General features: G+C 45.4%; 1 protein-coding gene across 1 annotated transcript in view; it reads right to left on the bottom strand.

Moving 5' to 3' along the window:
- The window catches only part of TGFBR2 (transforming growth factor beta receptor 2), a 67,519-nt gene that overhangs the window by 27,802 nt on the left and 24,014 nt on the right, over positions 1 to 15,703 (bottom strand). Inside the window, exons 2-3 of the mRNA XM_028750251.2 lie at positions 11,152 to 11,317; positions 6,085 to 6,272 (exon numbers count right to left, since the gene is read on the bottom strand). Of these exons, the coding sequence (XP_028606084.2) occupies positions 6,085 to 6,272; positions 11,152 to 11,317 (354 nt within the window). The remainder of the gene's footprint in view (positions 1 to 6,084; positions 6,273 to 11,151; positions 11,318 to 15,703) is intronic.

Here is a 15,703-nt window from a genome sequence, read left to right as displayed (position 1 = left end):
GATAGTAAGCTTTTAAGGAAAACAAAACAGTGGTACCTTGGTTCTTGAATGGCTTAGTTGTCGAACAAATCGGCTCCCAAACACCACAAACCCAGAAGCAGGTGTTTCAGTTTGCGAACGTTATTCAGAAGCCGAACGTCCAGCACGGCTTCCGATTGGCTGCAGGACACTCCTACAGCCAACTGGAAGCCATGCCTTGGTTTTTGAATGGTTTTGGGAGTCGATCGGACTCCCGGAATGGATTAAGTTTGAGAACAAAGGTACCACTGTACACACATATATACACATACAGTGGTACCCCAGGTTAAGTACTTAATTCATTCTGGAGGTCCGTTCTTAACCTGAAACTGTTCTTAACCTGAAGCACCACTTTAACTAATGGGGCCTCCCGCTGCTGCCGCGCTGCCGGAGCACGATTTCTGTTCTCATCCTGAAGCAAAGTTGTTAACCCGAGGTACTATTTCTGGGTTAGCGGAGTCTGTAACCTGACGCGTATGTAACCCGAGGTACCACTGTGCACACAAACAGTTGGGGGAGGGGGGAAGCTGGGGGCAAAATCCCCAACCAAACAAAGTGCTTTCAAAGACCATTCACATGAGGTCAACTCACTTTGCTGGTATTGACAAACCAGGAGTTGTTTAAATCCAGCTCTTGTCAGACCCAGCCAACATGGTCAGGGGTGATAGATGTTGCAATCCAACATCTGGGATGGGTGCCCTACCTCGGCTATAGAGAAAACGCATGGCCCAGTCTTATCTGAATTAAACGCAGCAGAAAGTCTATGCAGGGAAATGCACGCCCCACTATAGCAGCAAGAGCCCACATGCACAAGACAAGAGCCACATGAAGGGTACATCTGGATGACAGTCCAAAAGACAAAATTATTACAGGCTATTATCCAGTTGTCTGGAGGAGCAGAGGACCAGCTGGCCACAATGTTCTGCTCAGAGTTAAACACAGACAGGAAACCGCATGTCTGATACTGTAAAAATCGTTTGTCTTCCTGCCATGGCTAACCAGGCAAGCAACCCAAAGGGGCTGTTTCCATTTAAGAGGAACACTAATCCACAACAATAAAAGGGGGATGACAACGTGCCAGTTGTCTTGTGGAGGGAGTGCAAGTGCTGCAAAAGGAAGTTTGGGATTTCATCTGAGCACGCTCTTAAGTAGCCAAGCTCTGCTCTGGAGGCACAAACACCCTGCGCTAAATCTGGAGAGGCTCGCTTGAATACTTCCTAGAGGAACGTTCCCGATAACATCCCAAGCACCAGCTGTTGAAGGCAGCACCAAAGCTCAAAACGTCTCGAGGCCTGAGCAGGAGGGCAGAACAAGGTATATTAGTTTGGGGGCGGTAAGAAACAGGTTTGCCTTTTTCCTGGGAGGAGAGAGAAAAGGGAGAAAGAGAACCAGAGCATGAAGAAGAAGAAGAAGAAGAAGAAGAAGAAAAGGAGGAGGAGGAGGAGGAGGAGGAGGAGGAGGAGGAGGAGTTTGGATTTGATATCCCACCTTATCACTACCCGAAGGAGTCTCAAAGCAGCTAACATTCTCCTTTCCCTTCCTCCCCCACAACAAACACTCTGTGAGGTGAGTGGGGCTGAGAGACTTCAGAGAAGTGTGACTGGCCCAAGGTCACCCAGCAGCTACATGTGGAGGAGCGGGGAAGTGAACACGGTTCCCCAGATTACGAGTCCACCGCTCTTAACCACTACACCACACTGGCTCTCATGCAGAAGTAGGTGATATGGAATACGGCAGGGTGGTATCTGGTTTTCAACAACGTGATATATCACCCAACTAAACATTGCAATATATCACGATGTCTGAAATAAGGATGGAGGCATGTAGAGGCATTGGCTGGCTTCAGGGTTTCCCCCACATTGTGATTTCTGCATAGTGCGCGCACACACTAATAATAATAATAATAATAATAATAATAATAATAATAATAATAATAATTTTTTATTTATATCCCGCCCTCCCCAGCCGAAGCCGGGCTCAGGGCGCCTAACAACAATAAATCATGATTTGTGATATATTGCCAGGTCAAAAATTATGAAACCGATATCACCATATGGACTTCAAACCAGCAATGGACAATATATCGCCCAGCCCTAGTAAGGAAGATCTCCTGGAATTGCCAGCCAAACTACAGAATACTGCTATTTCCCCCTGAACATTACATATCCAGGATGAAGACTGCCCTGGTGTTGGAAAGGATGGTCAATTCTAATTCATCTTGGGCCATTTCTAGATGACTATCAAACCTAATCACACTCAAACCAACCCCTCCGTCCCAATTAAATGTAAAGCCACCACTTTTCCTGCTCAGTTAACATCTGTTGAGTTAGGGACTGCACTCTAAACCAGGGGCAGGCAACCTAAGGCCCATGGGCCGGATGCGGCCCAATCACCTTCTCAATCCGGCCCACGGACGGTCTGGGAATCAGCGTGTTTTTACATGAGTACAATGTGTCCTTTTATTTAAAATGCATCTGTGGGTTATTTGTGGGGCATAGGAATTCATTCATTCCCCCCCTCCCCAAAAAAATATAGCCAGTCCACCACATGGTCTGAGGGATGGTGGACCGGCCCACAGCTGAAAAAGGTTGCTGACCCCTGCTGACCCCTGGTTCTCTCCTTGTGGGTTTGTGTAGAAAAAGGTTGCAGAATTGAGTATTTGAGACACTTTCGTAGAGTATCAGTCTTTCAGTGGTAGAGGTGCATTAGATGATTGATTGACTAAAGTCTTTCCAGGAAGCAATGTAGGTTATCCCTTTCAGAGCAACAGGCACTACTCCAAGGGAGTTTTGCAAAACACAACAGCCTTACTAGAAATGAGAACACAGCTTTTGGCATGTTTCTGGGGCAATTTTGCAAGCACCAAGACAGGAAATAACTCCAACAAGCGGACTGTACCCGGTTTGTGTAGTTTAAGCAGAAAACAAGTACAATCTGACTAATCTGTGAGAAGCCAGCCAAAATCTACAAGGGTGTGTTGGTTGGCTTTGGAATGCAGATCCCATAGCACTGACATATGATTAAAATTACTATTAGTCAAGTGAAACAGAGATGACTCACAGCAATAAGCACAGCCGGACTATGTGTTTCATAATTTGTTACACATTAGAAGCTATCAGTCTCTGCTGCACATATGAAAGGAAAGTGTGAGCATCTGACATGCTCTACACACAGCATACACAATAAACAGATGTAGAGAGCATGCCACAAATTTCAGTAACACGCTTAACCCACGGAGAAAGCAAAAACAACAACTGAGGCTTACTGAAGGGATACATGGGTGGTACAATTCCCAATCCATCTGGGGGAAAATAGGAGTGGCACTGATCCCACCCGTGCTAAAGAAGTAAGAAGAATGTACATTACATTTGGGGCACTGTTATGTACTGAAGTTCTCACCCTGGCCAGCAGGGGGATACTGCAGATAGTTCAGGTCCACATATGCAAATAAGGGATCGAAAGTGACGTTCAGTGATTGGGTAGTTACAGAAAGTTGTTACAGTTACGTTGTACTGGAGCTCTATATAAGCAGGCTGGCTGAACCCTTCAGTTCAGTTCTGTTTGAAGAATTGCTGTGTCATCTGATATGTTCACCCACAACTTAACAGGCACCATCAGTGAAGAGATGCTGTTTGGCTCGTCAAAGTACTGCTTGTGTGTCTCCAGTTGAGAGCTTATCCATTTAGAATTTAATTGCTTCTCCCCCACCCCTCTCAAAATGCTTAAGGCAATGTGCAAAAATAACACAAGTTACAAATAAAATAAAATCACCACTCACTTCATCATTAAAGCCAATGGAAAGCATTCAACTCCATTTTGGGGTTATCACAATTATTAGTGCAGGCATAGGCAAACTCGGCCCTCCAGGTGTTTTGAAACTACAATTCCCATCATCCCTGACCACTGGTCCTGTTAGCTAGGGATGATGGGAGTTGTAGTCCCAAAGCATCTGGAGGGCCGAGTTTGCCTATGCCTGGATTAGTGCTACCACAAAGGGTGGTAGCCTCGTGCCATCTCCAAATCCTTTCTGGAGGATTGGGGAAAAACCTAGAACAGATTTAGGGAGTGCACAGGGGCAGCAGAGGGAGAGATTACTCTGTCAGTGCATGGAATTTCCCTTGCACAGCAGAACAATCTGTGTAGCGCTACATTTAATACAACCCAACATCATAAGGTAAAGGTAAAGAGACCCCTGACCATTAGGTCCAGTCGTGGCCGACTCTGGGGTTGCGGTGCTCATCTCGCTTTATTGGCCAAGGGAGCCGGTGTTTGTCCGCAGACAGCTTCCGGGTCATGTGGTCAGCATGACTAAGCCACTTCTGGCGAACCAGGGCAGCACACGGAAACGCCGTTTACCTTCCCACCAGAGTGGTACCTATTTATCTACTTGCACTTTGACGTGCTTTCGAACTGCTAGGTTGGCAGGAGCAGGGACCGAGCAACGGGAGCTCACCCCGTCGCGGGGATTCGAACCACCGACCTTCTGATCAGCAAGCCCTAGGCTCAGTGGTTTAGACCACAGCGCCACCCGCATCCCACAACCCAACATCATAAAAACTACTAAAAAGCACCAACATACAGCAGTGGCAACAGTTACACCTACTTCAGTTAGCTCTGAGATTTAATACTGCATTTCAGGCTGCATAGCTCAGATGGTAGAGCACAAGGCTCTTAATTTCAGGGTCATGGGTTTGAGCCCCACAGTGGGCGAAAGATTCCCAAATTGTGAGGGGTTGGACTAGATGATCCTTGTGGTCCCTTCCAACTCGACAATTTTATGGCTCTAATCAGAGGTCTTCTGTGTCTCCCCACCACTACTGCAGTGCCACCATGAAGGCGGCCAACAAAGCCATGCAAAGGTGTTGCAAAATTCCTGTTTAATTCTCATACATTTCTATAAAGTACCTTCCAGGTGGTTTTCTTCTACAGAGATGGGAAAACAGAGACGTGAATGAAATCATTAAAGTCGGCTACTAGCACATTATCTGCCTGACTGCCCTGCCAGCACCGAGATAATGCACTTCATTAAGTAAGGCAGACAAGATAAAAAAATGCAAGTTAAAAATTTTTTTGCAGACAAGATCAAAGCCAAAGCCTCCCTCAGGTACTCTCATCAAGTGTCTTTACCGCCTGTGTAAAGATAGGGGTTTACAAAATGTGAAGGAGTAAAGTTATAAAACACCACATAAGCCTGGCAATCGTCTGTTGTGGTTTTGTGCTGTTCAGAGGTACTGCAAGAATTTATCAGCCTACCTAATAATAAAAGTGGATGACCAAAAAACTGCATCGATCTTGACTTGAGATAAGTTTTCGTTTACCTCACATTTACTCCCTGGACCTCCACTTCGTACTCTCTGCTAATCTGTTTATAGCGTTACGATTCACCCTTACTGAGCAGACAAACTGCCTTGGCTTTATTCATTTCACGAAATCTATATACTGCTGGATTGTTTGAGAAAACACACCCTCAAAGTGGTTTACAAATATAATAGAACGATAAAATTATTAGCAATTTCGGCTTGGCATTGACATCTCTCTCCTTATATTTTGTAGGTGGGGAACCTGCAGCCTGCGGGCCAAATTTGGCCCAACGGAGCTCCTAATCTGGCTTATGAGACCGTTCTATGAAAGTCATTCCCAGCAGTCCCGGATGCGACGTCAGGGACTCACACGGCTACAAAGCACGACTGAGGAGGCCGGCGCACGTGATGTGCTCACGTCATGTACACAAGCCACGCGGAGTGCAACACATCGCATGGCATGTGGTGCAAGGATGTGGTGCCCACATCTGCATGTGTGACACTAACACTGCAGACCTTAAAGTGACAAAATAGCTCCTCAGTTCTGATTCCTACTGGAACACCTCTGGCCTTTTCTACTGTGACAAAGGTTAGGAAGTTTCACAACAGGAAATTCTATTATGAGAGGATATCCTAAAAAGAACACACACACCCCACAAACACCACACCCGATAGCGTAACGGGAAGGGGGTAAGTGGAGGACAGCAAATTAAAAGAGCAATGCATATTCAAAACGAAACCTTTACACACACACATAAACGCTTACCTGAAAAAATAAGCTCGTGGTTGCATTCTTCCTCTTTGCAGGAGCACATGAACAGCAAACCACCATCTCCCTTCATCTCTTTCATTATACATTTATCCGAATTGTAGTCACTCAAAATGTGCCCGTGCAGCTTTTGTGCGGGATTATGACATATTGTTTCCAAGGTTATGTTTTCATCATTCTTCCTCCTGTACAAGAATAGGATTTTTTAAACAACAGCAGCAGCAGCAGCAGCAGAAATAATCAAAACAATGGCAACATGAACCTGAAGGTAGAGGCCTGGCATTCAAGGTAAAGCTAGCCAGTTGTCGAGTCTCATCTAAACTTTGAAAATATCGCAGCTACAACTTCTCCGTAACTTATGCTAGGTTAGTTTTGGTGCCGCTGCTTGGGGGCAAATGGTTCGAAAGGCATCTTTCCAGAGTGACAGCGCTATCCTTCACCAGAGTGAACTTAATTCTTTCCAAGATTTGTCAGCATGGAGTTTTGTGCCATCTTGGGAACCAATTTGGATGAAAGGTGAGACACAAGGAAGAACAAAAACAACGAAAACAAAAATGCCCTGCATTCCGCCTGTTCATCGCTGTCAGGGCCGCCTCAGGTCCCAGCTCACAAGAGACCAACGCCAAGTCCACTTTATTTACAAAAGTCTTTATTGAAGTACATTGTTTGTTCCACAGCCGAGGCGTGCAGCCCCACGTCTGTTACGCTTAGACCGCTGAAGTCCCCTCTGAATCAGTCCCGCCTCTACACCAGTTTAAGAGGCTTGTGCTAGTCCACCTCTTCCTGTCCTTCCTTTTCCGCAGGGTCTTTCTGCCCCCCTGGGTTCCTTCCCTCCTGCTTTCCCCTGACGCTGAGTCCCCAGACGCCTGCTCCCCCCTCCTCCGTGCTTTGGGACCAGGCTCCTCCTCCGGGCTCTCCGCATTTCCGCGCGCCTCCACATTTGAACTTGGCGCGCGTTCGCTACCCCTGACCTTCCTCTTGACAGTTATACTACTCTCTGTACTACTCTCCGCCCCTTCCGGCAGGACGTCTTGCCCCGATCTCCTTCCCCTCTCTGCTTCCTGCTCTGCTCCGTGTGTCACACTGGGAACTCCACCCTCTTCACTCCGTTCCGGCTGGGAAGCCGGCCCCGATCTCCCACTCCCACTTGGGGTTTCCCTGCTGCTCCCCTGCTCCTGACGAGTCCCCCCTGTGGCTCCCCTTGGCCTGACCAGGGGCGCCCCCTTTTGGGAATCCTCCGATTCACTTGAGAGACTCATGGAAGCCCTCAAGTCATTGTCATCCTCCTCCTCCTCGTTCCTGGATTCTTCCCCCTCGCTCTCAGTCTCCTCCCTCATCTGTGCCTCTCTCCCTGAACCCCTGACAATCGCATAATTCAAACTTGTACAACATGTGTCCCACTAAGATAAATGCCATGTACTGAGGTCTACGTGATGTTTGCCCTCTCTCTTTCTCTTGCAATCTCAGACAGGTGTTCTAGGGAGCCTTTTGCAAGCACATGTCTAGCGGTTTTGTCCAACATGATGGATCATGGCTGATATAACCTAGAGATGCAAAAATCCCTAGGGTGTACATCTCAGATGTGCCCAACATCAGCCTGACATGTGATGCTGGCCAACTAGCAACAGGACCACAGTTCAAGGTAACTTGCAGCTGATTTTTAACACAGTGAAAGCCAACTGCCCGATAGGAATACAGAAATTTCAGAGGTGGCAGTCCCTGGGTCTGCACAAATTGTTGCAAAGTTGCTCCAGACACAGGGGGCAACGTTTTATGACCCATGAAACCAACTACTAGTACAACGGAAATGTGTGATTTTGTGATATCATAGGATTCATGCAGGGATGTAAGAAGACATCCCTGTTTCCGTTCTGCTGCAGTTCAGCTTCCAGCAAATCCAGTATTCTCCCCCATCTTGTTGTCCACTGTGGTGGAATTCACGTCCTTAATTATCAGTATGTTATTCTACACCAGTCATGCCAATGCAAATGAAACACAACACAAACTGGAGTGTGTGTGTTTGTGTGTTGTCAATTATGTATTGTTTGCAGACAGAAACCGGCAGTAGTAAATACCGATCATATTCATTTAACTGATTTCTCTTGCAGAGATGGGACCATTGAGCGAGCATTGGCAATTTCCTCTCCCATTTCCGTTGGAATTCTCTGACATCCCCGGATATAGGTGTTTGCAAGATATAGATGATCATTGTTTCATCTTTCTCCTATTCTTCAGGAAGAATAAACTAACGTAGTTTATTTATAGCATCTAATGTGTCTGCATCTGTGTGTTTGAACTTTCAGTAGGAGGAAGTCTGGCACTCCTCCAACAGTGCCATACCCTAGGACCAAACCTTTCTTCCGAATAAGATAAACAGGCTCTGGAAGAACCAATACCATCTCCAAAGCCTCACCCCTTCCTCCCTACTTCCTATGCAAAGGCGAACACTACAGCAGTGGCTAGGCTTTTCCCCATTGGGGCTTCTGCCAGCTACAGAGCATGGCAAAGGCGACATCAAGTGGTTAGCTGTATTCTTCGTGGGAAGTCAGGAAGGTACCTGGTCTTCAAGTAACTTCCCAATCTGTCTTTCCTCGCAGTGCTGGATTTATGTACAAGCTAAACAAGCTACAGCTTAGGGCCCCGCTCCCTTGGGGGGGGGGGGCAAAAAAATTAAAGGAGGGGAAAAACTGGATATACATTTCCAAAATATAAGATGAAAAACAAATAAAATAAAACCTACATACATCAACTGTGTTTTGTGTTGTGTAGGCTCCTATGATGTAAGTAATGGGCCCCACCTGCTCCCTAAAACATCGTTGGTTTGCTCATTTCAATATATAGGGTGCCTACATTCTGCATGGACTGACTGCATGGCAACATGTGCAAATGGCTTTAGATACCTATGAGGTCCATAAATGACCATATAGCATATATTCAACACAAAAAACAGCAAAAATTTGTTGTTGACAAAGGACAGCTGGACATATAAAGGAAAGGGTACCCTGACCATTAGGTCCATTCACGGAAGACTCTGGGGTTGCGGCGCTCCTCTCGCTTTATTGGCCGAGGGAGCCGGCGTACAGCTTCCAGGTCATGTGGCCAGCATGACTAAGCCGCTTCTGGCAAACCAGAGCAGCGCATGGAAATGCTGTTTAACTTCCCGCTGGAGTGGTACCTATTTATCTACTTGCACTTTGACATGCTTTCGAACTGCTAGGTTGGCAGGAGCAGGGACCGAGCAACGGGAGCTCACCCCTTCGCGGGGATTCGAACTGCCGACCTTCTGATTGGCAAAGTCCTAGGCTCAGTGGTTTAACCCACAGTGCCACCCGTGTCCCATAGCTAGACATATAAAGGGCCCCATTACCTTCAGGAGCTTAGGGCCTCATCAAACCTAAATCCGGCCCTGGCTAAAATACAGAATGGTTGGGTACTGTAACGCTGTGATGGGTCTCTTGTTGCAAGTCACAGCATTGACAGGTAACACTTCTCCAAGCCCCTCTTTTTGTGTACCAACAGCCATGCACTGGAACTGTCCATTCTCCTTACAAGTTGTAAGGCAGGGTAAAAATCAGATCCAGCAAAATTTGAACTTACATGTGTTTGTGTGCACACACACACCCACCACAAATGCCCAATAAATCAAAATAAATTAGTATACTGCAGTTTGTTCTTTCCTTTGGCTTGTGAAGGTGGGTTTTCAGGCAGCTTGTATTTTATATATAATTTTGCACAGCTGGATGTTTAACTTTGTTCCAATATTTCCAATGCTGACATTCTATAGCATGTTATCAAGGACAGAATTATATACTTTAGAAAGGAATTTAAATATAAAGAAGGATCTGGCACCTTTGAAGAATGACACTCCATCGCTGAAACGGTGATTGGTACAGTGCTCATTTTTAAACTTGTATCCTTTTGGAAAATTATCATGCTGCCGATCTTTTATATTAGTATAATATAGATGTTGCCAGTATGTATCTTTGTTTGTACAGATTTTGCACATGTACCAGACATCTTCTTTGACTAGACACAAAGGTATAAGGTAAAGGACCCCTGGACCGTGAAGTCCAGTCAAAGGCGACTATGGGGTTGCAGCGCTCATCTCGCTTTCAGGCCGAGGGAGCCGGCGTTTGTCCACAGGCAGCTTTTCGGGTCATGTGGCCAGCATGACTAAACCACTTCTGGCGCACAGAACCCATGATGGAAACCAGAGCGCATGAAAATGCCATTTACCTTCCCGCCGCAGCAGTACCTATTTATCTACTCACACTGGTGTGCTTTTGAACGGCTAGGTTGGCAGGAGCAGAGGTACGACAGAGCAATGGGAGCTCACCCCATTGTGGGGATTCTGACCTGCTGATCGGCAAGCCCAAGAGGCCTCAGTGTCCCTACAAATGCAGTGTCAGCAATGTCATCACTTTTATCTACGCAGTACCTGGTAAAGTTTACTATTAGGGAACATCTTGTGATGTGATTCCATGACCTATCCAGGTAAGAAACATCAGATTGCAGTTTTGACAGATTTCACAACTCCATTGAGGTGTGTGCCTGAAATCAAGAGTCACCACTACATTCCAGGGAATTTCGATACTCTCAAAGCAAGACTATAAGAAGAGCCTGCTGGATGAGAACAAGGTCCCATCTAACCCAGAATCCTGTTTTCACAGTGGCCAACAAGATACCCCAATCTCTTTTGAGACAAGGAAAATCAAAAGCTTGGCAAGTGTAGCATTTTCGTTAGTACTAGAATGCAAGTATATCACTACTAATCTTGCACATCCTTATTTTGGAATGAAGAATGACGGGTTAAGGCTATATGCATCTAATGCTTTACTGAGAACCAAAATAATGATTAGTTGCCATCCGTCTCTAGACCTTTCGGCCAAGTATCAAATTACAAACACATATATTGCAGATCCAACCCTATTTGAATGGTGGAAACATGGAATTGAAGAAAGCCCTGACTTCGCAAATTCTGAAAAACATTTAATTTATACTTTTGCAGGTTAAGAAAACTACAGACCAAATGCACATGCTTGTATTTAGCCAGAGTGAACTTACCAGACGGCAGCACAAACTTCATTCTTATCCGCACATATAGAAGTGATGTTACAGCCGCTCATGCAATGGCCCTCATTCGTGCAGCTGGTTGGTATCACGTCACAAAACTTGCAAAGTGCTGCCATTTTGAATTTGCCAACAAGCATTTTGGATAAATGATCGTCAGCTGCGGACAAGAAAAAAACACGCTTTATTGAACGTGACAAATTTACATTTGTTCCAAGCATTTACTTTGTTCCTACATACAAACCAGGTGTGGAAGCAAAGCTTTCCTGAAGTAAATTGGGGTTGCTTTTTCAAGCTAAAATGGTGATAACTGAGCATAGCTAATCATTTTCATTCATTTATTGACTTTATATACCGCCCTATAACCGGGACGTGGGTGGCACTGTGGGTTAAACCACAGAGCCTATGACTTGCTGATCAGAAGGTCGGCGGTTCGAATCCCCGCAACGGGGTGAGCTCCCGTTGCTCGGTCCCTGCTTCTGCCAACCTAGCAGTTCGAAAGCATGTCAAAGTGCAAGTAGATAAGTAGGTACCGCTCTGGCGGGAAGGTAAACAGTGTTTCCGTGCGCTCTCTGGTTCGCCAGAAGTGGCTTAGTCATACTGGCTACATGACCCGGAAGCTGAACGCCGGCTCCCTCAGCCAATAAAGCAAGATGAGCGCCGCAACCCCATCATGACTGGACCTAATGGTCAGGGGTCCCTTTACCTATACCCGGAGGTCTCAGGGCAGTTCACAAAAAAAATCACAAGATATAAAATAAAAATAAAAACAATAATTCAATAGCACCCCCCAAAAAGAGACACATTTTAAAGGGCATAGGATTAGGTCTGCCAAAGGCCTGGTTAAAAAGGATAGTTTTTGCCTGGCGCCTAAAGGTATCTAATGAAGGCGTCAGGCGAACTTCCCTGGGGAGAGCATTCCACAGACGGGGAGCCACTGCAGAGAAGGCCCCGTTCTCATGTTGCCACCCTGCGGACCTCTCAAGGAGGAGGCACATGAAGGAGGGCCTCAAAAGATGATTTCAGGGTCCGGGTAAGTTCATATGGAAAGAGGCGGTCCTTGAGGTATTGCGCTCCTGAGCCATTTAGTTGTGCTTGATAACACAACTAATGCCACCCAGAGATCTACAAACATTGGGTCAGACTTTTAGGGCAATATCCAACATTAATCATACACAGAGCAGATCCACTGACATTTAGGTCCATTCATTTCAATGGGTCTTTTTGAGTATAATACATTTGAATACAATCCTTTGAAATGAAATAACTCTTCACAATATCCATCTTAAGTCACCGGGAGTAAATCACCCTTCTGAAAGTCAAAATCACATACTGTCTTGTGGCACCTTGAAGGCTAACCATTTTATTATGGCATAACCTTTAATCAACATACCTCAGGCAAAACGTTTTTAAAAAATAAAATAAAATACTAAACAAAAACTAAAATAAGCTGCAGAGCTTTCTCTGGCGAGGCGGTGGCCTTGGAACATATATCTAAAAAAAAAAAAATCTATAACCTTTAGTGGACAAAAGTCAATTTTATCAGATTCGTGAAATGTAATCCTTCATTGCAGGTATAAAGGGAGGGAGGGAGAAGCCGTTCCAAATTTGATCAGCAGAGAAACAAGCAATTTAACACTGTTTTCGGAGCAAAGGGATACATCAAGAAATTGATCTTTATCACAAGCAATTCCTTAAAGTATTGCAAGCGGGGAGTAGAAGCAAGCATTGATCATCTTAGGCCTGCTTGCTTAGCAACTCTACCCGTTTGGAAGGCAGGTTACAATCATTAGCACTTATCTAACCCACCCCCACCTCTCCAAACACACTTTTGAATGTTATTGATCACTAATTAGAGTGGCTGGGGAAACCCTGCCAGATGGGCGGGGTATAAAAAATAAATTATTATTATTATTTCCTCTCAGAAGGTTATCAAAGGCTAACACCCATATACATCATCATCAATCTTTATTACGGTCCAGAGACCCAACAAATCATTACAATACAATACACCCAGCCTACCTCCAGGTTAAACAAGCATTTTGTTTAGAATATAGGGCTCATTTGATCTTGCAACCACCGATAAAAACTTTGCCACTGCTAATGTTCTAACATTTGTCCGGTCTTCCAGTAGGAACCTGACATAGTGAGCCTCTGGTTTTCCTGGGAAAGGTACCAGCAAGGGTAGTATCAGTTCAGCCCTGGCTTGCTCATATTTTGCACAATGCAACAAAATATGTTTTATGGAATCGATGTCTTGAGCACACGAGCAAAGTCTGTCCTGGTAGGGAACTCCAACACCCATATACAACTGAGGCTTCCTGAACAATATGATTGGCTGAGAACATGGCACTTGAGGACCTTCTGCAATCTTCTATTGCCCAGGCTCTTTTGTTTTGGTTTATCCAGACAAAAACAATTGCATGAGCTACGTGTCACTCTAATTAATCCACAAAGCTTCTCAAGAAGATGGCCCATTGACTTCACATGGAGGGGAAGAAGATGGAAGACAGAACAGCCTTCCAAAATGTGGTAGACCATTGGCTGCATTCTGAAGGATTTGTTTTGAGGACAGTGAGTGCGAGTATAAACCACTTCTGGGTTTATACAGAAGCTGGGTCTGTGTTCACGCCATATAGCAGGAGTTCAAAAAGTTCCAAGCACTGCTATAGTGATTAAACAGCCATCATGCAAGTGCATAGATTTGATGGAGACTCAGAGCAAATCAGACCCTCCAAGTGTCCTATTTTCCAGGGACAGTTCCAGATTTACAGAAGCAGTCCCTAGTTTCTGATCTGATCCCAGAATGTCCCACTTTTCCTTAGGGTGTACCTATTTTTACTGGAGAAATGTTAGAGGGCATGGAGCTATCTGACCCCAGAGCCAAGGAGATAAGTAACTATACAACCTAGAAGAGATCTGAAGGCAGCCATGCTTAGGGAAGTTTCTTAATGTTTAATGTTTTATTATGTTTTATGTTTGTTGTAAGCTGCTGAGAGGGGCTGGGGCAACCCAGTCAGAAGGGCGGGGTATAAATGTTGTTGTAGTTGTTGTTGTTAAATAGGATGTTCCTATTTTAATCAGCGAAATGTTGGAGGGTATGAGATGTGGCAGGTTTTCCATTATGGTGCAATATTAAAAATTCACAGCCCTTTCCAGCAAAATGATTGCATAATGAAGGAGTATTTTTTTAAAAAAATAAATAAAACACTAACTACTGGGGGGAAATGTTTTTCTCTTATGCTTAAGTCGTTATGACCTCATATACTTCAGCATGAATAAATTCTTCAGAATGACCAAGTACAAAAAGGTCACCTGGAGGTTAAAGCCACAGATCATGAGGCAATTTGAGAATTACCAAGTCTGTTTTTATCTGGTAATGTTAATGCAGAGGATTTGTGAATGGGAGGGAGGTGATCGACCCTTACCTCTCCCCAAAGATTCTTTCCTGACAACACCTTTCTCCATTTCCCCCATCCAGGATCCAAAACAGTGTTATAAGAATTTTAAGGTCATATATATATATACCAAGCAAACACATACAAATATGTAAACCACATGTCTGAAACCCACAGAAAAGTCCTGAAACCATTTTCTCTCTCCCAAAAAAGACCTCAAATATTTCTCTGCAAGGTCGAAGGAAATCGGAAATCTCCCCATTGTCTCTGTGCTCACAAATCCTGCCTTAAGGGCACATTTAAGGTGTGAATGGGACGTGGGTGGGGCTGTGGGTTAAACCACAGAGCCTAGGGCTTGCCGATCAGAAGGTCGGCGGTTCGAATCCCCGAGACGGGGTGAGCTCCTGTTGCTCAGTCCCTGCTCCTGCCAACCTAGCAGTTCAAAAGCACGTCAAAGTGCAAGTAGATAAATAGGTACCACTCCGGCGGGAAGGTAAACGGCGTTTCCGTGCGCTGCTCTGGTTTGCCAGAAGCGGCTTAGTCATGCTGGCCACATGACCCGGAAGCTATAAGCTGGCTCCCTCGGCCAGTAAAGCCAGATGAGCGCCGCAACCGAGAGTCGTCCGTGACTGGACCTAATGGTCAGGGGTCCCTTTACCTTTACTAAGGTGTGAATAGGGTGAGCCTGTGACCTGGATTCAGGAATTAAGTAATTATAACAACAAAAGAGTGGCCAAAACCCAGATAATGCAATCAGGTAAAAGGCAGACAGGAAGTAAACAACACACTCATGTATGATGTATTGGGGGAAGTGGTCCTGGGCTACACCCATTCTGTGATGTACATATGATGTTTCTGGGTGGTGGTCTGGAGTCTGAGGGTGGGCAATTTCAAAGTCTATATAAGGGCGGGCACACCTCTGTTCTGGGTCCCTCGCTCCCTCCTCTGTGTGTGGGGGGGGGGGAGCACCCTGTTGCAACAGCTTTAATAAAGATCAGGCTTACTAGCTGCTTTGCTTCTCAATATTCTCTGGTTGGTCTCTGTTATTTTCTCCTACCGATAGAGAACCTACAAAAGGACTCTATATGGGCTCTTGGGTACCCCTTAAGGGAAAAGGAGCAGGTTTTTCTCATAACAACAGGATGCAA

Source organism: Podarcis muralis, chromosome 12, assembly GCF_964188315.1.
Source record: "Podarcis muralis chromosome 12, rPodMur119.hap1.1, whole genome shotgun sequence".
NCBI classification, from domain to species: Eukaryota; Metazoa; Chordata; class Lepidosauria; order Squamata; family Lacertidae; genus Podarcis; species Podarcis muralis.
Note: the sequence above shows the minus strand (reverse complement) of the source record. Positions and strands in the feature narration are given on the sequence as shown.